This window comes from Podarcis liolepis, assembly GCF_965112155.1.
Source record: "Podarcis liolepis genome assembly, chromosome: 6".
Classification (NCBI taxonomy): Eukaryota; Metazoa; Chordata; class Lepidosauria; order Squamata; family Lacertidae; genus Podarcis; species Podarcis liolepis.
The window spans coordinates 52,511,714-52,537,572 of NC_139559.1; the positions used below are offsets into that span (position 1 = coordinate 52,511,714).

The 25,859-nt window shown below is 39.1% G+C and overlaps 1 protein-coding gene across 1 annotated transcript in view; it reads left to right on the forward strand.

Moving 5' to 3' along the window:
- The window catches only part of LOC310709805 (microtubule-associated serine/threonine-protein kinase 2-like), a gene marked incomplete at its 5' end in the record, with an annotated part of 57,686 nt that overhangs the window by 21,608 nt on the left and 10,219 nt on the right, over positions 1-25,859 (forward strand). Inside the window, 16 exons of the mRNA XM_083509845.1 lie at positions 677-752; positions 2,465-2,674; positions 6,531-6,632; positions 9,951-10,083; positions 10,882-10,949; positions 11,419-11,504; positions 12,920-13,128; positions 14,705-14,843; positions 15,550-15,682; positions 16,280-16,445; positions 16,683-16,784; positions 17,169-17,291; positions 19,681-19,790; positions 21,506-21,657; positions 23,172-23,458; positions 24,443-24,658. Of these exons, the coding sequence (XP_083365971.1) occupies positions 677-752; positions 2,465-2,674; positions 6,531-6,632; positions 9,951-10,083; positions 10,882-10,949; positions 11,419-11,504; positions 12,920-13,128; positions 14,705-14,843; positions 15,550-15,682; positions 16,280-16,445; positions 16,683-16,784; positions 17,169-17,291; positions 19,681-19,790; positions 21,506-21,657; positions 23,172-23,458; positions 24,443-24,658 (2,312 nt within the window). The remainder of the gene's footprint in view (positions 1-676; positions 753-2,464; positions 2,675-6,530; positions 6,633-9,950; positions 10,084-10,881; positions 10,950-11,418; positions 11,505-12,919; positions 13,129-14,704; positions 14,844-15,549; positions 15,683-16,279; positions 16,446-16,682; positions 16,785-17,168; positions 17,292-19,680; positions 19,791-21,505; positions 21,658-23,171; positions 23,459-24,442; positions 24,659-25,859) is intronic.

Genomic DNA, 25,859 nt, shown 5'->3' on the forward strand with positions numbered 1-25,859 from the left:
CATATCTTACAGCCCATAGTCAAGGAAAGCAAACCGCAAGCCTGGGTTTGGACAGCATGACAAGCCAATGTCTGGTTTCTTTAGTCTGGCATGGGAGAAGTGCCAGTCAGTGCTGCCAGTACTGAGCTGAGAAGACCAGTGGTGTAACCCAGTATGTTGCTAGCATGTAAATTCACTTTCAGTTTAGAAACTTTAATCTTCCTTTTATACAATGAACTCAAAGTAACTCACATTAACTTCATAGTACATATTTTAACAACGGTGTTTTCTAATAGCTCAGAAACCAATGTTCCTTTCCCCAGCTGGTTAAATAATTGAGTCTTTACTGTTTGTGAATTTTCAGTGTAAATATGCACACAAGTACACACTATTTGTTTGTGCATAGTTGGCCTCACACAGATGACTGAGATTGCAAAAAAAAATCCTAATAATATTCCAACCTATACTTAACTAAGGGGTGGGCATATTCTTTCTTCAGCAATAGCAGCATTGCTGTTGTTTATATTTGCCCAAGGTAGCAAGAGAGAAACTTTGGTAAAGGCTATACCTTAACCATTTATGTGCTTGTGCACACATTCATGTGTAATTACATCAGTGTAGTGAAGGCTGTAGTTTGCACATATGGCACAATCACACTACCTACCACATTCTTTAACATTCTTAACTTTCTCCCTAGTCCTGGCCGTTCTCCAGTGTCCTTTGATAGTGAAATAGTAATGATGAACCATGTATACAAAGAAAGATTTCCAAAGGTAAGAACCATTTTCATAAATTTATTTTTCAGTCCATTTATTGAGGCACTAAGAGCAGATTTCTGATACAAAGACATTCTTCAGTCTTCCAATTCTTAAGGAAAATGGCCCTGTTTATTTAAAATTAAAATTAAAAAACAGACCCCAATCATTTTTGCAATCAATATTGAATGAAATCAAACTTATATTGCATTTATACCGAAACTGTAGGTGTTATGTAAAAAATCTAGCAAAACACTGTCATCTTGCCCTCATATATGTGGGGAAACTTTTAAAGTTTTAATGACTTGTGATGCAAAACATTTGTTTTGTTTTAATGGTAAATATAATCTCCTATCATGGTCTGCATCTGAAAGGGCCATATCTTTGGTGCCATGGTTAAGCTGGAAAGAAACAACACATACGGCACAGTAGAGACTGTTAAGTGCATTGTTGCATAATTTTTTTGTAGGCTGGAGCATTGTTTTGCTGTTTTAAATGTAGTTAAATTATTTTACTCCTTACAAAACACGTTCTGCCAGTTGCTTTGTAGACTATTTTGTGTGTATAGAAAAACATACATATCTAAGTTAATGTGTAAGGTAAAGGTGAAGGGACCCCTGACGATTAAGTCCAGTCGCGAACAACTCTGGGTTGCGGCACTCATCTTGCTTTACAGGCTGAGGGAGCCAGCATTTGTCCGCTTCCGCAGACAGTTTTTCTGGGTCATGTGGCTAGCCTGACTGAGCCGCTTATGGAACAACCAGAGCAGCGCATGGAAACGCCGTTTACCTTCCCACCGGAGTGGTACCTATTTATCTACTTGCACTGCGTGCTTTCAAACTGCTAGGTTGGCAGGAGCTGGGACAGAGCAACTGGAGCTCACCCCGTCGTGGGGATTCAAACCACAGACCTATCGATCGGCAAGCCCAAGCGGCACAGTGGTTTAACCCACAGCGCCACCCGCGTCCCAGGTTAATGTATAAGATAAACAAATTGCAGGAGGGTCTTACCATTTTGTGGCTTTATGGACATCATCCTTCCTAGGAAGGATGTATGGAGCCAACCACACATTCGTAGGACATTCATTAATTAGAACTTAAAGTGGTATTCAACCACTTGGAGTGGATTTGTTGACATTAATGAACATGACCAAGTTATCCATTACTTTCAGTGGGTCTACTCTGTGTAAAAGATAGTTGAATACCACCCATAGTTTTTCTACTGAGGACAAATAGCAACTTTGGGGAGATAGAGATGAGGGGGAAGGCTAAACTTCCCTCTTCCTCTTTATGAAAAAACCACACCCCACTTCCTATTTTCATAGCTGCTGCTCTGATCGAAATCAAGGCATGGTTATATTGAAGTAAAAACATCTAAAGGGCCAAATTACACATTGTGAAAACTTCCATTTCATCTCCTCCACCTAATATGTAGTTTAGCCTGTGTATTTCAACCAGTTTTACACCTAGGGTGTTCTAGTTTACTTGAAATTTATTTGTGTGTGTTCTAAATTAGTGCACCTTTCACCTAGAAATTGCTTCAACTTCATTACACTGAAGCATTCAAATTAGGAATGGTGGTGATGGAGGACAACGCTTGTTCAGTCTCTGTAGCCAAAATTCCTAAACATTCAAACAAAACCCATGAGTTAGATTTGATATGTTTACTTCAGTTCAAATGTAGATATTTTCGTAGCAAAATGCCTGTAACTATTCTTCTACATTGTTTAGGCCACAGCCCAGATGGAGGAACGGCTGGCCGAGTTTATTGCATCCAGCGCACCAGAGAACGTTCTACAACTAGCAGATGGGGTCCTAAGTTTCATTCACCATCAAGTTATTGAATTGGCCAGAGACTGCTTGGATAAATCACGTGAAGGACTTATTACTTCTCGGTACTTTTATGAGTTGCAGGAAAACCTTGAGAAGCTCCTACAAGATGTAAGTATTTAATTCACAGGCTATCAGCTTCAGCCTGCCTTGCTGTAACCTGAAATAATTCACATGGCAACCCTCCACATAGTGCAGGCTACATCCACAAAACACAGGGGCAAACAGGATGCACCATACAGGTGCTTCAGAGCAACACCCCACCCCAGTTAATTCAAGCCATAGTCCATCTAAATGGAGAAGAAAACGTTTGCTTCATTCAAATAGTGAGAGGATTATTTATACCTAATGTGTGAAATTAATTTTATCTGTTAGATTTAAGTAGCTTTTGATGCTATGGTTTTATTTTGTATTTAAATTGTTTATATTTTAACTATCGGAGGCACCCAGTGAATATTATGTAATGAGGTGTTGTGCCATAAATAAATGAGTAGAGTTTACCACATTTATTCAGATCTATATTTATTAACCTCCCTTTGTTTCTGAACTGTCCTTCTACAGGGGGAGCCAATGAGATTTGAGTTGTCAGGGGGAGCTGCTACTTGCTAACCCCCCCCCCCCCAAATTGGCCACCTCTACAAAAGAAGGCATGAAGATTAGGTAGTGGGAAGAAATATATTTGGGATAAATGTTAATGTACCTGAAAGGAGCAGGATAAAGGAGAGTCTGTAGGATTCCTGTTACAAAGAAAAGCGAGACACTCCTATTTTCCCTCCTCTTCTTTCTTTGCTCTAAAAATACTGGCCTCCAAGTTTATTATGTACATACCCTCCTGCATAGTCTACCTTCTGTTATGACTGGATACATCCCAGATTTCTCATAACAAAGTCTCTGTTTATCACAAACTCAGGGTTTATTTTAAACCAGTCAATTGTAGAAAGAATCAGCCATGTAGGTGTACTATATTCTTGGTTGAAGATGTACGAATACAGTCCAATTAGGCACTCTTAATTTGTAGGTCTCATTGAAAGGCCTAAACATATGCTGAAATCAGTCATAGATGAAAGCACTTGATTGTGGTGGGACTGCATCTAGCGTTTGTAAAATCTCCCAAACACCATTTACTACAAATGGAAATGTTGGACTACTATCATCTCTTACCATGCTGGCTGGAATTAATGTGAGCTGGAGTCTGACAAAATCTGGGGAGGGGGGTCATGAGTTCTCAAGCCCTGCTTGATTTAGACTGAACAGTTAACCTTTTCTTCTAAAACTGTATTGTTATATAGGATTTATTTGAAAGTTTGGGGAAATGCGACTAGAATTTGATTATATTTTATGAAAACACATGAGTCAGAATTTTGGAAACAAAAACTTACTATATATGCATTGAAATTAGCTTTGTTAACTGAAGGATAATAAAAATTGAGAATTAAGAAAAGTAATAACCTTCCCACTGAATTACTAGAAAGCATGAAATGCATACACATTTGACTTTGAAAACAAACAAAGAAGAAACAATTGAAAAACTTGCAGATACAGCAAAGCCACAGAGGTGTTAGTAAGTTTATATCAGTAGTTGCTTGTGTTGCCCACTTAACCTGAAATCCCGATTAAAGTTGCTGTTCTTAATAGGGTTTAAGTGCATTGGTTCTTGTATGGCTGGCTTGATCTATATCAGTATATTAGCTCAATTACAGAGTTGTGACTTGAATATCACTGCTGTTGGTCCTGCTAAACCCCAGGGGAGGACAGTGATTTTAATTTCATGCCCCAGTGGTTACAGTTAGTGACGGATGAGTCTTTCAGATAAGGGAATCACTTTGTAAATTGCCCATTGCTACCTCCAGTACATATGTCACTGGAAATGACTTCGTTTCTATAAACAAATGACACAAGCTTCAGCCCATAGCCCTTGTGGTTACCCCACCCCCTTCCCTCAAGGAGGCGGGGGGACCTGAAATGACACCCGCAACCTTCAGACAAGCATGTTGTCATTGGGAGCTGCTAATTAGATGGCATGCATCATACCAAGGGAAGGGAGGCAAACGATAGGCAGTTGTTTGGCATATAACCTATTCACTGAAGATGCAATAAAAGTGGGATGTCTTCTAAACAAGACATTTGGAGAGATGTCGAGGCTATTGTGTGAAATACGGAAACAAGAAACAACGATTTTACTAAGGACTCTGGAGCTGCAGCACTGTGCAGATATCATGGCTGAGTGGCTGCTACAAGTTGTGTTCATTTTTGTGTTTATGTAATCTTGTTTCTAATTGTTGTGTTTTTAATTTCTACATAGCTTAACTTTTCAATACTCAGAGCAAATTACAAGTTGTAGTAAAACTTTCAATCTAATTCTAGATATAGCAGTTTTAAAAGTTGGTGAACGTTTTTATTAACGTAAATGGACATGATCGCATGGCAAACTTCTTAAAATCTGTTTTAAATAAAGCTAGTCCTTGTTGGTCTATGAAAATTGTTTTCAGTATTTAAAACATTGGTTTCCTTTCTGAATAATCATACTACCTCATATTATGTTTCAATGAGTTTATATATTAGGAGGAATGGTTTTTAAAAACTTTTAAATTTTTTTTTTACAAAATCCAAACTAAATCAATTAAAGGAATTGTACAGTTTCCTTTAATGGAATGTGAATTACAAATTCTGAAATACTTGGCATTGCAATATGTATCTATATATAGCATTAGTTTAAGAGATTTGAAATCTTTCCTGTGACATGTTGAGTGAAGGGCTTATGTACTGTGCATGCATACTCTAAACAGATATTGTAAGCAGAATTAGATCCAAATTTGTAAAAAGAATTATATACCAAACAGTCATTCTAATATGTGAGCCAAATTAAGTAGTTGGTAATTTCCCCATAAACAACAGGGTGTGTATGTCTCTTCTTAAATGCATACAGTAGTCTCTGTTTGCAGTTTGTGCCAATCTTATTTTTCCACATTCCTTAGTGATGCCAATGCTTTCTTAGTACTTGCCAGTGTATGAATTTTCATTTCTTTTCAGTAAACGTTAGCAAGCAATTTCTTTGTTACTTGTAGTTACCTGCACATTTCTTGATTAAATGCTTGTGTCTGCAAGCTGCTAAAAAGCTCAGGTTGTTTTTTTTTTTTGTCCCCCATATGGTCTTTGAAACCTGTTTCTGAGTATTAGTTATCATTCCAGTGAACATACCTGCAGTTCTGTTTAATTTCTCTGGAATACTATGTCTTACATGTTCTTTGTATAGCTATTATTGTATTGAGCTAGGGTGATGGAAAAAAACATTCTTTTCTTTTCTTGTAAAATGTGCACAGAAGATTTAGTGGACCAACAAAATGCTGACTGTCCCAGTGTTTGAATATTATGTCATCAATCAACAAATAAAAACATTCGACTGAACCAGTCCATGTGGCTTTATAATGTATAGATACTATTTGTACTATGACATTAATAATAAAATATTGATGGCATTCTGCACGCAACTCTATAGACACCTTGTTCAGCTTACTATTTCCTTTTGGGCCTATTTTTGTGTGCACTGCAGTTTGTTTAATGTCTTCATGGAAGAATTATAAAATAGAGTATCTTTGAGAGTGGAAGTGAAAAAAACAACACAAAGAAAAGTCAATGTCAAGTAAATCTTGAAATAAAAACCTATTTTGGCATAGAAAAAAAATCAATGTATAATTAATTAACACTCTTTTTTGAAAGAAAGATAACCCTTTAAAAAGTTTCCAGTGAGTTTACTGTGAATAAACCTTCTGCAATATTGTTTGTGAATTGGCAGAGAATATTTTAGTGTCAAAACTTTGGCAACACAGAACTTGAAAAAAGGAAAAGGCTGCCTTTCTTCTATCATGCCTTCAGTGAATTATAGCTAAATAGCTGATGATAGCTACTCTACTTGATTTATGAGGGACCAATTCTTTGTTTAAACCATGATGTGACATCCTTTCCACAGGCTCACGAGCGATCAGAGAGCTCAGAAGTGGCATTTGTTACCCAGTTAGTGAAGAAGTTGATGATAATCATTGCACGGCCAGCACGATTGCTAGAATGTCTGGTAAGTAAAAAGTGTTTTTTAGGAGGTGTAGCAATATATTGTTTGATGACTATGAAATGTAATTCCAGTGGACTCTTAACAGATTTTACCAACTGATAATGCATACAACAAGATAGGCTCTGAAAGAGCATACATTAGGAAAGACTTGGTGGTTCTGTGAGAAGTACATAGTTCTATAGAAGTACACTGGCTATTACGTTGTTTTAAGTGTTTCTCTGCAGAATAGACCTTACCAGTTTTTAATTAGTCATTATGCACAGGTAATGATAATAGATGCAGACTAGAAGACCGTGGAATGACTCTTCATGTCCAGCAGGAGATTTGATTGTTCTCTCCTGGAACAGCATCATGGCAAGTCACTTTGGATAACATGGGTAATTCCAAGCATGTGTTAGGCTGTGGCCTTGGAGAAGCTGTTTAGGATGAGAAGCTGCAAGTTTTGGAATGTATTGCAAATTTATGCATGCACATAAAGGGTCTCTGTAGGTTGTGGATCATGCCCATAGAAGCATGGTGATACAGGAAAACTTGCTAAGTTTCACAACAGATACTAACTGTGCCAACTAGTTTCATTGTTAGGAATTTTCTTCTTAAAAAAAATCCTTGTACAACATGTAGCAACATTAATTAATTAAGCAGCTTAGAAATTTACATTTTTAGAACTAGAGCAGGCAGTGCCTTTATAGTCCAATTGCAGTCTTTAAAATGCAGTATATTTCATACTTAAAAGACTCCCTTGCCAGGTGCATGTCTAGGTCTGAATTCTTCAAGGAAGCAGACTCTAGATGTTTGCTAGACATGTTTCCCACTGCATGCCGGCCCCTACCATACTTAGGCAATGGTTGCAATATTAAATGTAAGTAATGGCTGTAGTTTAGCTGAGTTGATAAGCTTCCGCAGTTAACAATATGTGAAGTTCTGTTAAAATGGGGTGCTTGAACTGAAGCAGTTAAAATCAGCTCTGGGCCTGCAGACTCCCAGGTGAGGTGGCAATCAACAGGGCAATTACATGCAACAGTGGGAGAAGTTATGGGCAAGTAGGGCAAGTATTCATCTGTGGTGAGTGTGCCTCCAAGTAGTTTCTGGGGAATCATCAGTTAATGCAGTTTATACTGCCTTAAGGTCCTCTTATTAATGTTGTAGCAGTGATCATTGTCTTCCATATTTGACACATAATAAGAAAGAACATTATGTTTGTTTAGCTATGATGCCATTGTACTTGTTGGGCCTTTTCTCTCATCTGAAATTTTATTTGTTTATTGATGTTTATGTTTGATACATGTGAGTAATGGTAACAATGCTTGCTGACTCCCAACTGCGGGCTTTGAATGGTAGACAACCATTTCATATTGCAGACTGTCGTATGGAGGACTGCTGTGTATTTGCCAAAAGTCGTCTTGGTGCATGGAATTTATTTATTTCACTTATAGCCCACCTGTCTGCCAGTTTACAAATCTTTGGATCCTGACTACATTATTTGAACAGAGCTATATCTATATCTATATCTATATCTATATCTATATCTATATATCTATATATATCTATATATATATCTATATATCTATATATATCTCTATATATAGATAGATATAATTTTTATTAGTTTTCAATTACAAAAAATCCAATGTATGTAGAAAAAATAAAGCATTGTTTACTTGATTAAACATTTGGGGGAAAGTGCACTATCAGAGTAATACACGTGGAACAAAATGTAATGCATTTCTTCAAAAAGTTGGTCACTATGATGTGTTCATATCATGGTGCTTGTTTGTGAAGTCCATCTGAAAAGTGATATTTAAATAAATAATTGTTCTTCTGCCATTTGATCCCCCCCCCCAATGTCTAAACAAGGTTGCTTCTGGAAGGTTCTTAATTGGACTGGTCTTTAGTTAAAATTAGGTGATAAGGTTTGCAATGTGTACCAGTTTCCCTCATCCTTTTGAAAAGAGAATGGAAGCAGGTGTATGCAGTAACATCTCAGAGATCTGAGTAATAAATTCCAAAGGCTGTTGTGACAGTCATGTAAATAATGTGGCAAGATCCCAGATTATAAAGTACATGACGTTTCTAATTTAGCTGTTGCTCTAGTATCCAACCTCTTTTATATATCCATAATTTTTGTGGCTTACTTTACCATGTAAGCCTAGTGATAGTTTCACATTATCTATTATGAATATAAAATTTAGTAGTAGGTGTCTTACTCTCACTACTATTGATTTCTTGTAACAAAACAGCATCTGGTTTTATTTGCCTTAACTTTATGGGCACCGTAGACAGATAGATGAACTCTTAAATGCCCAGAATTGATTACTTCAGGTTGTTTCCTACAAAAGATACACTATCAGCAATGTGATTGACTTCCAAGATAAAATTATTGAACATATTAATCATTTATTTGTGCACTTCTAAAAGCAGTGTATTTTTATATGGGCATTTTAAATTTGCACAAATCTGCTGAATTAATCTCTTCATTCCATCTTTGATTTTTGTCAACTACTCGCTTTATTCTGATATACTGTATTGTCATTTTTCTTCATCCTCAGATATCTTTTCTCATCACTGAATCTTGGGTTATGGGATTTATACATAAACTCCTAGTATTGCACTGTATATTATGTCCTAACAGTCCTTTTACGGGTTTTGTGCACCACCCTTCTTTCTTGTTGGCTTATGCTTTCAGATTAAACACTGCACTTTGAGGTCTATCCACATTTCTCAGTGGATAGAGCACTGCTAAAGATGGGCCTGGACTAAAATCCCATCTCAGCCTGCTACACTTCCTGCAAAGGCTTGGACAAGTTTATGTAACTGTTCCCCATCCACAGAATGGGAATAAAAGGGCTTGTTTTGTCTCTTTTCTTTCTAATTATTGGGAATAGAGTGAGAAATGAATGTTACCATGATTATGAAAAGATAAAATGTCAAGCTCACATTATTTGCTCTCCCTGCTTATTATGCTAGGAAATACTCGATGTGATGTTATAATTCTGATGTGTATAATCGCTTCTTCCTCCTGCCCCTTTTCTGTGTTGCCTTAAATTTTCCAAAGTAAAAAAATCACAGTAATCCCCAATAATCGTTGACTGGGGTTGGTTTTTTACATATTGTACTGTGTGCATATTGTACTAGTGTGAGATGAGCTGTGGGCTGCTGAATTCAGTTCATAACTTGAATGTAGAAGGACCCACATGTTTATAAAAGTGTTTGTAAATGGCGTCTTTATTCTTATCATTCTTAAAATATCTCACCACCCAGAGTTATAGTCTTTTGCTTTGGGAACTGAATTAACCACTCTCCTCTTGTATTCTTCTGCTTTAGGAGTTTGATCCTGAAGAGTTCTACCATCTGCTAGAAGCTGCTGAAGGCCATGCCAAGGAAGGGGAAGGAATTAAATGTGACATCCCTCGTTATATTATTTGCCAGCTGGGACTCACCAGGGATCCCCTGGAGGGTGAGGACTTTCACTTTGCTTTCTTAGGACTATATAGAGCACAAGTAGGTTAAGAAACAGAAGCCCTCCTTGTTACCTCCAGTCGCAATCCCATGCATGTCTGCTCAGAAGTAAGTTCCACTGAGTTCAATGGAACTTACTTCTGTGTTTGTGAGTATAATATTGCAAGATTAGTCTGAGGGCTGATTCACACATTAAGAAATACAGTGGTTGTGTATTAAGTGTGAGAGGTAAACTGTTTTTTTTTAAAAAATGTTTATATACAGTAATTGCATAGTGAGTGAGAGCTACAGTTATCACCAGGTGCCCACAAAGTATTTCAAAAGGTGGTTTCCTTTGCGGGGTGCATGCAGTGTACACAGTAACATCATAATGTGTAGCATGGCCCTGGGTGGCACATCTTTGACTGACGTATTTTCCATCTTCAGCATTCAGTGCTCTCCAGCTTCCAGGTAAATGGTGACTTTTCTGATGTACTGTTTGCTCATCAGAATCTTTGAGATGAAATGGACACTTTTGTAAAATTGTGAAATTATTGCTTTAACCCTAAATAAACACACATGTTGCAATTCGTTTGTTTAAATGTTCTGGAGAAACTTTTGATTAAAGAATCCTGCTATGAAAAAATATTATGAACCACCACCTTCTTCCACCTGACGCCTTCAGATTTTGGCCACATACTCTTGAGTATGGAGAACCGTGTGTCTTAGTTTGCATGTGGGTGAAGAAACTAGGTATGTGATCACCATATTGCATACTATTATAGACTAAGAGTGTGCATTTCTGGTTTCCCCCCAGAAATGGCCCAGCTGAACAGCTTTGATAGTCCAGACACTCCAGAGACAGATGATTCTACTGAGGGAAAGGTACTGAGTTAAAGGATCACTTTTAATCATATAATAGCAGGTCTGTAATATAGTCATTCTGTGTTAATAGGGTATTATTAAAGTCTAAATTGTGTATGGATGTAATCATTTCTGTTCATGAAGATACCTGAATGCTCTATATTTAAAAAGGAGATTAAAATTTTAAACTCTTCTACTGCCCCGCCTCCCAATGCATGGACATACATGATGTGTTTCAGTCAGAAACAGTAAGAATTGCTCCAGTCTTTCTCTGGATAATATCAGTAAAGAGCTACAAAAGTGTATGTTAAATTGTTGAGATAAAACAGGGTAGAACAAAGTTTAAGAATAGAGATTTTAGAAGCACAGTGAAACCATTTAAAGATGCTTCCAAAGCAGATTTGGTTGTGATTGGCTTTGGACTTAAATAGATGTATTTTTAAAAGATTAACATTAAAAGGAGAGTGAAAAGTATTTCTGGTGTTTTCAGAGTCGGGGAGCCACTGTGCAAGCCAAGAAAACTCCATCTGAAGAGGAATTTGAAACAATTAAGCTAATCAGTAATGGTGCATATGGGTAAGGATATAAGATTATGTCTAGCCATTGAAAGAAATTCATTTGAAGTTAACCGTGAGTCATAAATGACAGTGATTCAGGAGATCTGTAGCTATAGCTCCTGATATTTGTACTTTAAACCCACTGCTGAGGGAAAGTAAGTTTGTCAGATTTGATTGAAACCATGCTGCCCCACTGTGCTGTTTTCGTGATCTCTCTGTGGTATCCCCAGAGTAGAAGCACATTCAGCCCCCCCCCAACTGCTTTAAAGTTAAACAACCATGTTTGAAGATCCCATATTGCACCTGTTTCAGCTCAAACATTGAGAAGTTCCACTACTCTTTGTTCCCTGTGGCCCTGAATAAAATAGGGGGGAAGTATGAAATTAATTTTGATCACTAAATTTGGGAGGGGGGACATATTCAACAGTTTTGCTTGAAACCTTTCTGTAATGAATATAGGGGTTGCTCGTGCGTAAGTTGCCGCCACTCCTGGCTATGTTGCCTTGTTAAACCTTTTCTGTCTGGACAGCCCTTCACTTTGTGGCTGCCTCAGTTGCTAGCAGAATCCGTCAGTGGGCGTTTCTTAAACCTTTTCCAGCATAAAAGCTGTTTGACGCCAAGTCTCCTCCTACTCTCCCTGCGCAGAAGTCTTCTGCGCAGGGAGGGTGTGGGTAGCGGAGGACCCGTGCTCTCCCCACTGGCGTCCAGTGAAGAGTCCTGGAGCCCTCTCGCCGATTCCCCCATCAGCCCCTCTATATCCCTGGTGTTGCGCTGATTTCCTTCCCCAGCTGACAAGCTGCCTCTCTTCCTGATGGGTCCCTCTCCAGCATCACTTGGGAGCCTTCCCTCCGCCTCTGGCTCCGATGTCAGTTCCCTGACACTTTCAATAATTGTTTTTTAACTTGGTAAGATTTTAAAAGATTTCATATATATTTGCATTCTAAACATTTTATAAAGGACTGGAGATGAGTTGATCAGCTACTCTTGTTATGCTGTGCTGATAATTTCCCCCCAGTTACTTGTGAAATATTCTCTGTGTAATGTGACACAGCAGTCTCTTTGAAAGAAAAGGAAATTGGCCTGATTATTCAAAAGAATTGGAAAATGTTGATATTATAATGATAAGTGTGAACACATTTGATTATAGAAGTCATGTTTCTTATAGATGAACATTACACAAAGATCAGACAGAAACTATGACTTGTTGCTCTCACCCATTATTAATTTGAGGCAGAACTGAGATCTTATATATATATTTATCATTGCAGAAGGAGCACGGCAAGAAAAATTAGTTGTTCCTTGTGCTTCATTTTCTGTTTCTTCATATCTTTATCATCTAATCCAATAAGTGAATCCTGAATAAGAGAAGCAGGATTCAGAATTCCTGGAGTCTGCTCATGGCAGCACTAATGCAGTGCAACTTTCTTGTCTCAGTGCAGTGTTCTTGGTGCGCCACAGAACTACCCGTCAGCGCTTTGCCATGAAGAAGATCAATAAGCAGAATCTCATTTTGAGGAACCAAATTCAACAAGCTTTTGTGGAAAGAGACATACTAACATTTGCAGAGAATCCCTTTGTTGTGAGCATGTTCTGCTCTTTCGAAACCAAGAGGCATCTATGCATGGTTATGGAGTATGTGGAAGGTATTGTTTCACCACCATAGAATTCATCTTGTCACAATAATGATCTTACATATTGACCAGAAAGTGGTAGACTTGCATGGTGCTTTCCAGTATTCTCAAAAGTGTCCCATAGGTGCCATCTTAGAGGATGGAATAATAAATCCACTATGTGCCACAAAGGTTTTAACCTTGAGTGGAGATGGGCATTCTCTTGAGGTGGTCCTGTTCATCATGGACTAGTTAGCCATGTTTGCTCTTGAAACCATAGGTACTGGTATCTGACTTAAGGGTCATGTGAAAGAAATAAGAAATTGCAGAATGTTCACAGCGGAATGAATTGAATATACTCCTACACTATATTCTTTTCCATAGGGAAACAGCCATGGAATTTGAGGCTGGCTAATAACTATAGTACTATCCATACAGAATTAAGTGTAATGATGCTTGGCAGAGTCTGTCACTTGAGGAATAATTAAAATTAGTCAAATATCTGCAATCAGTGTCCCCTTATTTCTTAGGTTTGCAGTTTTTTGTAGTGTTCTAAAATTCCAAGTTGTGCAACATCCAGGAGGGGTTTTTACCTAACTATATTTAATTTGAGAGTACTCACACGACAACTCCCACTCATGCCTTTAAAACCCACGAGTGCACTCACAGTGGGGCACTATCCAGACACTTTAGCTAGTGCAGAGAGAGGTTCTCACCCCTTCATAGACTGGGTTCTAGAAGGATACAATGTCAGTCTTCTGCTGCCTGTATAAGATTTTTTATTTGGGAAGGTCAAAATTTTGACTTGCACAACTCTTGGTGGATTGGACCCCAGCATTCTTAGCAGAGGTTCATGTCTCTTTTTGATGAACCAGAAGTATCCTCATTGCTTTTTTGTGTGTAAAGTGCGAACAGAAAAGCTACTGCAAGTCTGTTGCTCCATTTCTGTGCTGCTCCTTGTCCTTGGAGACTTGCAAAAGCCAGTGGTTTTTGTTTCGTTTTTAAGCACTGCAAGGTCTGTCATATTTTACCCAACAAGCACAGCTATTGTGGCTGGTGGTGCCATGAGCACTACAGATCAGTCATCCTCCTGTGCTTTCACTGTTGTGTATTACTATTTTGAAAAGTCTTTAGAAGCTAAGCCTGACATAGGATACCCATTGCTGTGGAGAGTGCTCACCTAAATGTAAATACATACACTACTACCTTCTCTCTACCAGCAATACACCACTGTTTTTCTTTCACCCCTTTTCTTTTTTTGTGTACTCATGGGAACTGCTCCTCAGTAGTACACGTTCATACTGGGAAAAGGGTTACAAGCCCAAGACTTCAGAACATTATGCCAGAAGCAGTGTATTGGAGCAAATCTTAGCCAGTATAAAGGAGGATATTATTAAAATGTTGCACTGGCATATTGCAGTCTCGTACCCATAGCCACCTACCTGAGAATAAACCTCATTGAACTCAATAGAACTTATTTCTGAATAGATGTGTATCTGATTTTGCTATAACAAGTTGCGTACATCAGATCTGGCTGACAGACAGTTACTTGACACAAATGTTTCTCATCTTTTTATGCTGCTTTTGTTTTTTTACCATGTTGTCTTAGGGGGTGATTGTGCAACTCTCTTGAAGAATATTGGAGCTTTACCTGTTGATATGGCAAGAATGTATTTTGCAGAAACTGTTCTGGCACTGGAATATCTCCACAATTATGGCATCGTCCACCGTGACCTAAAGCCTGACAAGTACGCTTTTAGCTTCTCATGTTTGGACCTGTAGTCGCAGCTGTCCATGCTAAAAATAGTTATAGGAACGATGTGTGCCATTTCCCCCCCCTGCAATGGCAAGTTTTTATTATTATAATGTTCTTGTTACTGAGCTCTTTCTTTACAGATGTCATTCTGTGCTTTTATTAGTGAAATATATTTGAAATATATTTAGGCAATTCATGATTGCCTAAATTTGAAGTGAGAGTTAGATTTTAAATATAACAAAGTGGGGGGTCCCATTGTCCCTGTGCAGTGAGAAGTGCCTATACTTTAATAGCTGCTAAAAATGCAGAAAGGGCACAACTTTATAGCAGATATCTTGGCTCAAACTTTAATTTTAAATGTTTGTGTACAAAGTTGCTCAGAACTGAATCAGTAAGACATTAAAATGTTGCTGATCACTTTCATGCCCAGCTAAAGATACTCATGCTGATCTTTACAGTCCTGTGTGGCCTGAAAGTCATCACATTGAGATCAGTAAGAGAGGCCCTGGTCAGTGTTTCCTCACTTAAGAGTGTGCCTTCATTGTGGAAGAGAGTAGAATTCTCTGCCTGTGGAAGTTTGCCTCTATACTATGTGGCAGTCAAGACTATAAATTAAGGACATTTTATCAAGTGTTTTGGTAGATCATAAATAGTATAACATTGTATAAAACTTTTTTTATACAATATTTTTGCTTCAGTCTTCTCATAACATCGATGGGTCACATCAAGCTGACAGACTTTGGCCTCTCTAAAATTGGCTTAATGAGCTTGACAACCAACCTATATGAAGGACACATTGAGAAAGATGCCAGAGAATTCTTGGATAAGCAGGTACTTTGAAGTTTTCTTTTTGAAACATCTATAAATAATGGCACATGCTGTTCTTTAAGGAAGCCAGTAGCAAGTATGTGCCCTGCAGGTTTTGTGACACGTATCTCTTTGATCCACAGGTGGTATAATAAAATCCATATTTATTAAAGATTCCTAAGTATAGGGCAGTTACAGATACAGTTCCATTTGGACTGCAAAGCTACATTCATGCTGATGACCCTTGTGTACATCTTCGAACATTTGAAAGTTAAAAATCCTTATATAATTTGTTCAAAGCCGTGGCACTATTGGACTTCTTAATGAAATAAAACAGGAATATGAGTTGTCTTCATGGATGCATTTTATTTATGAAGAAAGCTTCAACTATAAAAGGACAAAAGTTTTGTTTTTAAAATCTTCTGAACCGTCTCAGGATAATTGCAGTAACTTTGTAACTCCTAATTGGCTTCGGTGTGGGGTTTTAAGTTTTCTAACATGAAGTTCCATTCTCTGGGATGCTTCCAGTAGGAAAGATAATCTTCATTCCATGAGTTATGTGGAACAAGAGTGATTTTGAATGCAATAGTTCATTTACCTCCCGTCCCCCCTCTTGTTCAGGTGTGTGGGACTCCAGAATACATTGCTCCAGAAGTGATCTTGCGGCAGGGTTATGGAAAGCCTGTGGATTGGTGGGCCATGGGAGTAATCTTGTATGAGTTTCTAGTTGGCTGTGTTCCTTTTTTTGGCGACACACCGGAAGAATTATTTGGACAAGTTATCCATGGTATGTATCCTACCTTTATAAGCAGAAAGTGTTGTCTCTCTGTATTTGGTGAATGGCTCCAAGCCTACTTATTTGGCTCAGGAGGTGTTGGGAAGTTCCACTGCCCCTGCAGGAACAGCTTTTGTTGGGCACAGAAAGCAGCATCTTTGTAGGGGGCAGAGAAGGCAATAAAAGTCTCATTCCTTGAGCAGAATACTGCATTTTTCTATTCTAATCCTATCAAACTAATTTATATAGATGAAATTGCCTGGCCAGAAGGAGATGATGCTTTACCACTAGATGCGCAGGACCTCATCGGTAAACTTCTCCGACAAAATCCTATGGAAAGGCTGGGAACAGGTACAAACTCATTTTTATCAAAACGGTTGTGGGAAACTCTGAAATACAACCCCCAAACCTGCTAATTGCAAGGGGGGAGTATGGTGGCCATGCAGTTAACCTTCTCAGTGATCTGCTGTTTCCTCAGTCTTTGGCAGAATGGCCATTAAAAGTACATAGGGTTCTGCAGCAGAAATATGTCCTTACAAATGGGGAGCAAGAGCTGAATGGTGCAATTTCCCCCCCATTCCCTGACTTGTTCCCATCATAGCAATTGGGTCTTGCAGTTGAGCTCTACTTTGTTCTAACAGTAGACTGATGTTTAAACATTTTTCGAAGGGTAGACTTCCTGGCTTCATTTACTATGACATGGTTTAAGAATTCCTAACAATGTTGTCATTTCAGGGAGTGCTTTTGAGGTGAAGCAACACAGATTCTTCAAGGATTTGGACTGGAATGGATTACTCCGACAAAAGGCAGAATTTATTCCACAGTTAGAATCAGAAGATGACACAAGCTACTTTGACAGTAAGGGGGAAAAGTTGACTGTTAACTGTAGATGATTTTCAGTATTATTGTTAATATTGTGTATTAAGATGTGCACGTGAGTAGCTTGCAAACCTGTTAATGAAAGGGAGTTATGAGCATATTTTGAGCTTTCAGACAAAACCCATTCAAACTTCTGATTCAGAAATCACTCATACAGCCTCATACTGCATTACGCCTTGCAAAAAATGTCATTCTGGGATTCCAATGTTCAGATTCCAATGTAATGTTCAGAAGTCTGAGTTATATTAAGGTTCTTCTGCATTGTGCAGATAAACTCATGATAAGCTTTTAGTTGGATTGGATTTGAAAGTAAAACTTGGTGCATTGTAAGTTGGTGTTATATGAGGAAATGAAGTAGTAACAGGGGGAATGCTATAAAATAGGCAAGACCACTAAGGATGATCTGTTGCACATACTGATCTATAAAGTTTGCACTAAACTACTCATAGTAAAATAAAAGACAATTTGTAGACTATTGTAGAGAGAGCTTCGAATCTGAGAAAGCTGACAAAAGGCCTTGAGAAGTCTGCCTTACCCAGATACAGGTTTTCTTTCAAGCTAAGCCTCCCAGATAGGAATTGTCATTTCTGTCTCCTATACAGCATGCAGCTGGTGTTGAGGCCAACTATAATCAATATGCACCTGAAAAGGTGGATTTTATTTGCTTCTGCAGCACAGCATGTGCATCAAGCAGCTCCATTAAGTATTTTGGTTTGTTGTTTTGAGATGTCAGTTTCAAAATTAGAATTTAAAATTAGACTAATTGTCATTCTGTCTTGCTAGCCCATTGCTCCTTATATGCAATGATTAAGTTCCATCATGGCTATGAAAACTACCAATTACAATTGAATTGGTTTCTGCTAAGAAAAGTTATCACTTTTCGGTCCCACCGTTCTGTTGTCAAGATGCGTTGAGTACATTTATTGTCTCAGCTACTTGAGGATGTGAATATTAGTGCAGCTAACAGACAATCTGTTTTTTACTCAGCAAGTGTGACAGAGGTATAACAGTAAAAGTAGCTTCAGTGGCTCTTGCTGTAGCAAAACTATATTAAAAGTAATTTGAATGTTCACAGCCAGGCTAACAGGATTTCTACAACCATGATGTTAATAATTGAAACTCCGCCTTTTTATTGTAGTCATGGTGGACTGACAGGAGAACTGCCTGAATCTTTGGTTTTAAAAGTTTGAAAGAGCTGTACTTTTGTAATTCGTTTTGATAACTTTGTGTACCTTATGGCCAGGAGAAATGAAAATTTGATGGTGAAAGAAAAAAATGACTGCTATCTAAGAATCAAGCCAAATTATACAGTGGTACCCCGCAAGACGAACGCCTCGCAAGACGGAAAACCCGCTAGACGAAAGGGTTTTCCGTTTTGGAGGCGCTTCGCAAAACGAATTTCCCTATGGGCTTGCTTCGCAAGACGAAAGCCCATAGGGAAATCTCCGGGGACCTCTTTTAAATGCTAGCGGTGGGGAGCAAAGCCTCCCCCCCCCTCCGGCCTTCAGAAGAGGTCCAGGAAGGCTGGCGGGGGCTGAAAGGCTTTGCTCCCCAGCGCCAGCATTTTAAAAGCAGTCCGGGATAGCAGGGAAGCGCTTCCCGCTATCCCGGACGGCTTTTGAAGGCAGGAGAGGTCCGCGAAGCCTGGGCGCGCTGATGTCAGCGCGCGCAGGCTTCGGCATGCCGGCAACTCTCCGCCAGCAGCGGCAGCGCTGCCGCTGCTGGCGGAGAGGTCCGCGAAGCCTTGGCCGGACAGCTTTTGAAGGCAGGCGGGGGGGAGCAAAGACTTTCGCCCCCGCCAGCCTTCAGAAGAGGTCCAGGACCTCTTCTGAAGGCTGGCGGGGGGCAAAAGTCTTTGTCCCCCCTGCCTGCCTTCCCAGGGGCTTTTAAATCGCCCCGGACAGCGGAGAAGTCCTCCGCTGTCCCGGGGCGATTTTAAAATGCCGCCCGCCAGCATTTTAAGATCGCCTCGGACAGCGGAGAAGCCCTCCGCTGTCCCGGGGTTTTTTTAAATGCTGGGGGTGGGAAGAAAAGCCCTTGTCCCCCCCCCCCAGCCTTCAGAAGAGGTCGGGGGACAGACTGTCCCCGGACCTGGTCTGAAGTCGGTTTCCCTAGGAACGCATTAATTGATTTTCAATGCATTCCTATGGGAAACCGTGCATCGCAAGACGAAAAACTCGCAAGAAGAAAAAACTTGCAGAACGAATTAATTTCGTCTTGCGAGGCACCACTGTACTCCACTTGTATAATTGATGAATCTCAGGAAAGTCCCTGATCTCAAGTAGGATATTTCTTTCTATATCCCAAGAGTGCCAACTGTTCCTTGCCTGTTGAATACATGACCTCAATTTTGTGTTCTCGTTTGCAGCTCGCACCGAGCGATATCAGCATTTAGATTCTGAGGAAGAGGATGACACGAATGACGATGATCATGTGGAACTTAGGCAGTTTTCCTCATGTTCACCAAGGTTTAGCAAGGTATATATTTTTAATAAATATATGGGATTTGAACTCTGTTGTGGTCAAAACAGTATGAACAGCTGTATGATCTCTTTAACTTACATGGAAGCTAGGCTGTTTAGGAGGTACAGTGGTACCTTGGGTCTCAAACTTAATCCGTTCCAGAAGTCCGTTCCAAAACCAAAGTGTTTCAAAACCAAAGTGCACTTTCCCATATAAAGTAATGCAAAATGGATTAATCTGTTCCAGTCTTTTAAAAACAACCCCTAAAACAGCAATTTAACATGAATTTTACTATGTAATGAAACCATTGATCCATAAAATGAAAGCAATAAACAATGTACTGCAGTCACACAATCAATCAATCAATCAATCAGTAGCTGAACTGGGTTCCACACAGTCACAAAAACAAAAGAGCCGTAAAAACAAAAACGCAAAATAAATAGCAAAACAGACAGAACTCAGAGTAACACTCAAAATGGAATCGTGGCGCTCAAAACGGAGCGCATTCGGCTTCTGAAAAAAGTTCGCAAACTGGAACACTTACTTCCAGGTTTGCAGTTTTAGCTTCCAAGTTGTTTGAATAGCAAGGCGTTTGAGAACCAAGGCACCACTGTAATTACTTGCCTGTACAAGAGCTGCCCATTTGTAAATGGACTCTGGGCCCAACAGAGTTCTGTGCTGTGATTGATGGGATTGAATTAACCACAGAGCAGCATACCTGCTGTGTCAACTTTTGTGGGGGTAGGAACTTGTTAGAGATGACACACATAAGCAGGCCTGTTTTGGGAATTATTTCAGTAGAAGAATATACAAGACGTTAGGAGGAAATTGAAAATTCATAGCAGGATTTTCAGAAAAGGTCCTAGAACATGATGGTTGCTTAGTAATTAGCAATACTAATAGGCATGAGCAGAATGCCTGCGCCTTATGTCCTGCTCAAGGAGCTCTCTAGAAAAATCCAAATGGATTTTGAAATTTGACTTCTGAACCAGAATACTCAGTGATGAGGCACAAAATGAGGTACAGATGCAGTATTTGGGGGGACACAGTGCAAAACTGAGCTGATGGAGCCATGCCTGTGTCTTGAGCTCTGAAAAATAATACAGCATTCATCATGTGGGTGGCACGAAAGGCTCATTATAGTTTGAAAATGTTGTCTGACAATTCATCCAGATAATTTATTAATAGCTATCCTGTTGATGTTGTGAATTTTTAATAATGTTGTTTTCATCAGTCTCATATGCAAATCAGGTTCTCAGTTGAGTTCAGTCTTATAAACACAGATTTCTCTCTCTCTCTCCTGTTAACTGTTCAATGATTTAAAATGTCATTGTAAAGCAGTTGTTGAGGCATGATTGACTAAGCAAATTAGTCAGTAGGGTGTAGGATTTCTTTTTTTAAAAAATCTCTCTTGGTTAAGCTTGTACTACAGAATTTCTAGAAATAGATTATCTCTGGGGTTGGAAATCTTAACACCCTCACCATTAATTAAACCGGTGAAGCTTTGTTTTCCAAAACCTCTGTTGCAAGCATAGAACTTAAAATCACTTTACAGAAATAACAGCAATTTGTGGGCACCTACATCTTCTTGTTGGCTTCAGCAGATAATTAAAGGACATTGCCAATTCCATCTTTTCAGTTTAAAAATTGGAATTCTGAAATATCCTGTGATTTAAAGAGTCTATCAGTGACCGTTGTCATTCTAATATACAGTTTGATTGTACCTATAGGTGTACAGCAGTATGGAACGTCTTTCCATCCATGAAGAGAGGAAAACGCCACCGCCTACCAAGCGTAGCCTGAGTGAGGAAAAAGATGACAGACTAGAAAGCCTTGGCCTGAAGTGTCGAGACCGCAGCTGGGTGATTGGGTCTCCTGAAATGTGAGCGTAACAAATGCTAGGTGTCCTTTACTTTTTCTCCCTGCCTCTGGATTAAAATAATGTTTGTGGGGGCAAAGAAGCAGTGTATGAACAGATAAACTTCATAAGTTGGCAGGGGGTTGGACTCGATGGCCCTTGTGGTCTCCTCCAACTCTATGATTCTATGATTCTTTGATTCTATATGCTAATATTCCATGAAGCATTGCCAGACTTTTATCACAACAAATATAATGCAACGAGTTTTACTGTTAAGCAAAAAAGTATTTTGTGAGGGGTCTTAATCAACACAGTGCTCCCCAGATGTTGTGAGCCACAGCTCGTCTTATCTCTGACAGTTGACTGTGGTGGCTCAGGCTAATGGAAATTGTACTCCATATCATCTGAATGACAGACACCATGTTGGCTACCTTTTGTCTGAAAGGGATGCTCACATGAACATCCAAATAAAGTGCCAGTGTAGAGGTTTTTACAGTCATGTATTTAAAGAAACGTATTGGTACTTTTGATTATGCTGAATACCAATGTTCCCTTTTAATACACGTCTAAATAGTGGACTTGGTAGCTTAATATTTCAAGCTGCAATTCTGTATATTCTGCTTAAATCTCAGTGATAGTGGAAAGCAATATGCAGTTTCAGTAAAGATTGTTTTTAAACTGTTCTCCAAAAAACTGTTCTATCAAAATAAAATGCCTTCACTCAACTACCAAAATGCTTAATTTGGCTGAAAGGAATGATTTCTTTAAAAGTAAGAGTGGGCAGGAAACATATATACAGCTATTGTGGCCATTAATCATGCCTTCCCCTTTTTTGATACTAAATGGAAAAACAGTAGTTTATGACTTGTATTCAATGCAAATAATTGCTTCACTTGGATCTTTCATTGGTAGTGCTATGTAGCATAGTGTCAAAGAGTATGAGGAATTACGGTAGCTGGTACGTTCCTGCTTCAAAATGTGACTTTTAGGCAAGTGAAACCATCTCCTAGCCTTACTGAGATAATGGAATATAGAGGACAACCCTCAAATCGTGCTATATCAATTCTTCTGCGATTGGTGTATAAAATTTCTGTATAAAAGGTTTTAGATTTCTGAAAGCTTTATTTCTAAATATAATATCCACTTATACTTTGGTTTTGGTGTACTGAAAAATAGAAAGAAATGCAACCACAGCTACCTATATTGATAGGGAGCGTGGTGTGTTTGAGATTAAAAGTTTTGAAAAATTGCCTAACATATTTGTGAAATTTGTGGCTTCAGTAGTGGCTTTTTAGTCTTTTCAAATCATCTAATTTCAGTTCTGTCTTGACTGAAATACCATCACTTTGATTAACAAATCATAGCACCAAATTATCTTGCCTTTTTTATAAGCATGTCAAAGTTTGCTCCAACTAGATCGCTCATTCTTGACTTCTGCTTTATTATGCTTGTATATCATTAACAGTAGCTGCATCTTGAAATCACCAACTTCCTGAAAAATAAATTATCTGGGGTTTGTTCTGTTCTCTTCCCTACAGACTGCGGAAACATCTCTCAGTGTCTGAATCCTCTCACACAGAGAGTGACTCCAGTCCACCTCTGACTGTCCGCCGGCGATGCTCTGGGCTTCTAGACATGCCCCGCTTTGCAATTTCAGCTGAGGAAGAAGGTAAAAAGAAACAGCTGGATGGGACACAGCCACGGGAAAGCCACCCTCTTCCAATTCCAGAACAACCTGTGGAGCGAGAACTACAACTGGATGATGAGGATGGGTTAAAAACACCCTCTTCAACTGTCAGTAATATGAGCAGCTCAACACTGACAGGTATGTGCCTTTCAAGATGGAAGCATTGTCTCCGCTAGGTTCACTAAGCTTATTGTTATCTGGGCAGGTCATTCTAAACATCTCCTTACACAATATGGGGTAGAAAAATTTTGCCTCCCTGGATGCTTCTGTTCTGTTAGGCATCTATGCATAGGCGTCATATTGAACAGGGAGTATGTGCATAAATGTCACATAGATCTGAACAGTGTGGGTGATACCACACACACAGTCTGGGGATCAACAATGCAATTTGGCACTACATGCACTGGATTTTACATTCATAAACCATATTCAGATGTTAACCCACACATAGATGTCCAGTGATCTCTCTGAGGTGATATAGATAGACCTGGGTGGCAGGGAGTTGCAGTCTTGCTCACCTGTCGCAGGTAAGGAGATTTTTTCTCAAGAAGCTTGTTACTCAAGTTTTCACAGATCCACAGGGCCAACAGCTGGCTTCACTTCGGAACCGTAAAAAAACTGGACTGCTTTTTTGTCGGGTCCATGTTAAAATATTAAAAGCTATGTCATAATGCCTTCTATAATACAGAACATCTTGTTTAGAAGTAGCAAACAAACAGGTTGTGGTCTTTGTCCCCAACTTTTGTTGATAGATTAACTGGTCTTCTTTTTTCATCATGTTGTTTGGATGTTTAATACCACCCCTCCCCCCAAAAAATCTCAGACTTCTGCTACTTCCAACACAGTAGCAGAGTTAGCTTTATTCAGGGTGTTTGGGGTGAAGTTTCTTTGGCTTAATTATGTGTTTTTGTAGCAGAAGGAAAACATGGTAATTTTGTTGAGATTATAACACCCCTAGTTAAATGCATCTATAAATAAGGCTTCAGGGCTTGGGTTTGCTTCTGAGGAAAGTTCACTGTCGGGCTGTGTGTAAACATGACTTTGATTTCATATACGTGCCTGCAGGGGAACAGACTGTTAGAAATTCCCTATGGTTCTAATCTATTTTAATTGATACTGTAGCTGGAAGCACTACAGACTTCTCTGATCAGTGCACTCGCAGTAATAGCAACGAGGGCCCAGAGTTTACTACTCCTAAAGCCACAAGTGACTTGGCAGTGCGGCGAGCCCGACATAGGCTACTCTCTGGGGAGTCTGGGGAAAAACGGACCACACGTCCTGTTAATAAAGTGATTAAGTCAGCATCGGCCACAGCCCTCTCTCTCCTAATTCCTTCAGGTAAGATACGGAAAGAGTATTATTTGGGTGACTTGCTTAAAACCAGAGGACTTTTAAGCACTTGAAGTAATACCTTTATATATTTCAAGTTGGGCCAAGATTCATTTAAAGTCATGTTGTTCTGGTGGTGAAGATGTAATGATTTGCCATTTATAACTCAATTATATATCAAGGACAGCAATTTATTTGTCAGCTTTTTAACTACATCTACCATAAGCTATTTTATTATAGTTTCTTAAAATGCAGCTTCTTTTGTTTGTAGATGTTTATGGAGCAGCATGTTAAAATTGCAAGCATGAGAAAAATGTAGGTGTCTTGTAGCTGTGCAGGCATCTACTGACATTACTGCATTTCAAGAATTTCATGAACAGCTGAGATGGTGTAAAAAAAATGCTGCAATGGATCAAGTTACTAAGTTCATTTGAACCATAGAAATAGAAATCTAACCTCAATGTGGCTGCAATATGGCCCTAGGCAGCTATTTGCATATAACCCTCTTCTGACGGCTCATTCTTAAGGAGCTGTGCACTGCTCCCGGCATGTCATTAGCTCTAACATTCATTGAAAGAACTAGCTGTGGGTGAATTCACTACTTAAGTCAAGAGAATGAGTTTCAAATGGGTAAAATTCGCTGTGTGGGGTTGCCCTTTTTCTCATTGCCTGCCATAGACAGTATTGGTTCATTTCTGTGGTCAAGTTCAGCATTTTATGTCCAGAGGTGAGTCATTGTGGGCCAATATTTCCCATTTACTTAACCATGACCATCTGCTGTTTGCTCCCATTGTCTGGTATACTAGACAGTGTGGTTATACAGTGAATAGGGAATATGGCAATTCAGTTCACAGCCAGTGGCTGTGGATGAATATCCTTTATGAAGTTGCTTAATCCCACATCGTCCTATGGTATTAAATGCCTTATTTATGGGCAGTGTGCAAAAGTGCTTCTTTTTAATGTCCTGACTCTTGATTCAAGTGGCCATCAGTTTCATTTCATGTTCCTAGGGTCTGTTTGTTTATATGAAACATTTCTCTATACCATTAATATTTTTCTAAACTTCTGTCATGCTTTCTGTAATTTTTCCAAACTAAACAGCCAAAACATTTCAGGCTTTCTTCACGAGGAAGGTGCTCCAACCTCTTGATCATGTTAAGCCTGTGAAATCACTCCTTTTGAGACAGGTGATTTTATAGAAGAAGAAAAA